The 1,502-nt window shown below is 73.8% G+C and overlaps 1 protein-coding gene across 1 annotated transcript; it reads left to right on the forward strand.

Annotated features, from left to right (window-relative positions):
* The first annotated feature begins 85 nt into the window (after positions 1–85).
* On the forward strand, positions 86–1,063 carry LOC118158295 (dnaJ homolog subfamily A member 1-like). The gene is made up of 3 exons (XM_035312934.1): positions 86–347; positions 505–605; positions 701–1,063. Exons 1-3 carry the CDS (start codon positions 119–121, stop codon positions 926–928), a joined length of 558 nt encoding a protein of 185 aa, XP_035168825.1. The 5' UTR covers positions 86–118; the 3' UTR covers positions 929–1,063.
* Positions 1,064–1,502: the final 439 nt, after the last annotated feature.

A 1,502-nucleotide genomic window follows, 5' to 3' on the forward strand; every position in this document is an offset into this window, starting at 1 on the left:
GGCGGCAGCCGCAGAGCGCGTCGGCCAGGCTGATCTCCCTCCTGACGCCCCCCCAAGCTCCCCCTGCCCCCCAAGCTCTCCCACTCCCCCCTGAGCTCTCCCCTCTCCCTCCCCAGGCATGAAGGACGGGCAGAAGATCACCTTCCACGAGGAAGGCGACCAGGTTCCCGGCCTGGAGCCCGGGGACATCATCATCGTCCTGGACCAGAAGGAGCACCCGGTGTTCCGGCGGAGCGGCGACGACCTCATCGTCAGGAGGGAGATCAGCCTGGCCGACGCGCTCTGCGGCTGCCGCCAGGTCATCCGCACCCTGGACAACAGGACCCTGCTCGTCGCCTCCCAGCCAGGTGGGACTGGGGACGCCTCGGGTCCCCCCTCCTGCTCGGGACGGGGGCCGGGGAGCTCCCAGCGCCGTGGGTTTCTCCGCGACGCCCCCGGCGCGCCAGCCGAGGGTGCCGGGAGCCGCTGGGCGCGCCGAGGTGACGCCGATTTTTCCCATCTCAGGTGACGTTATCCGGCCCGGGGACATGAAGTGCGTCCCCAACGAGGGGATGCCTGTCTACAGGAGCCCCTTCCAGAAGGGCAAACTCATCCTCAAGTTCGAGGTGAGGAGCTGGGCGCGGGCGGGAGCCTCCAGCGCCGCGCGCCCGAACCCCCGCGGCCACCACCGCGCCTCCGCCGCCCTCTGTTCCCCCCCCAGGTGAAGTTCCCCGACCCCGGCTGGCTCCCGACCGAGCGCCTGCGGCAGCTCCAAGCCTTCTTCCCACCCCAGGAGGAGGTGATGGCCACCGAGGACACGGAAGAAGTGGAGCTCAGCGATTACACGTCCCACGGCGGGCCTGGCCGGCGGCCCTACCCTGGCGAGGCGTACCACGAGGACGACCTGGAGGACGGCTCCCGCCAGCACGTCCAGTGCCAGACCTCGTAGCCGGGGGCCCCGCCGGCCCCCCCCCGGGGCCGGGGGGGGGGGGGGGGCGGCAGCGCGGCGGGGAAGGGGCTCGGAGAGCCGTCACGTTCAGGGATGTACATAGGTCGCCTTCCCCGCAGCGCTTGCCCTCCCTCACCCTCCTGGGGAGGGGCAGAGCCGCCCTCGGGAGCCCTCTCCTTGTCCCCCGAGGAGCCGGGGGGCGGCCGCGTCCTGCCCGCGGGTGCAGCCCTGGACTGATGGCGAGGGGGGGGGGGGGGCCCCCGCCCCCGCCCCCCCCCCCCGTTTTCCCCTCCGCGGCCCGGGGCGGGGGTGGGGGGGGGAAGGGGGGGGGGGGGGCGTGCAGCCGGGCAGCTCCGAAATATTTGCACCACGGAGCCGAGTTGGGGAGGGGGGACCCCACGGGCTCCGCTGCCGTCCCCGTCCGCTCTGCCCAGGTGTGGGGCCGGGGTCCCCCCCCCCGAGTCCCGCTGTGGGGCCGGGGTCCCCCCCCCAAGCCCCGCAGCTCCTGTGCCCTTGGGGTGCTGCTGCCCCCCCCCCCGGTGACTTGCTTTGCCCGTTTCTTTCCTTGCTGGAG

This window comes from Oxyura jamaicensis (genome assembly GCF_011077185.1).
Source record: "Oxyura jamaicensis isolate SHBP4307 breed ruddy duck chromosome 25 unlocalized genomic scaffold, BPBGC_Ojam_1.0 oxy25_random_OJ71109, whole genome shotgun sequence".
NCBI classification, from domain to species: domain Eukaryota; kingdom Metazoa; phylum Chordata; class Aves; order Anseriformes; family Anatidae; genus Oxyura; species Oxyura jamaicensis.

Bases quoted from the DNA above. Each gene is read 5' to 3' on its own strand.
- LOC118158295 (XM_035312934.1), top strand. From the start codon at position 119: ATGAAGGACGGGCAGAAGATCACCTTCCACGAGGAAGGCGACCAGGTT. The intron at 348-504 runs GTGGGACTGGGG...TTCCCATCTCAG, and splicing joins GCTCGTCGCCTCCCAGCCAG to GTGACGTTATCCGGCCCGGG. The intron at 606-700 runs GTGAGGAGCTGG...TTCCCCCCCCAG, and splicing joins AACTCATCCTCAAGTTCGAG to GTGAAGTTCCCCGACCCCGG.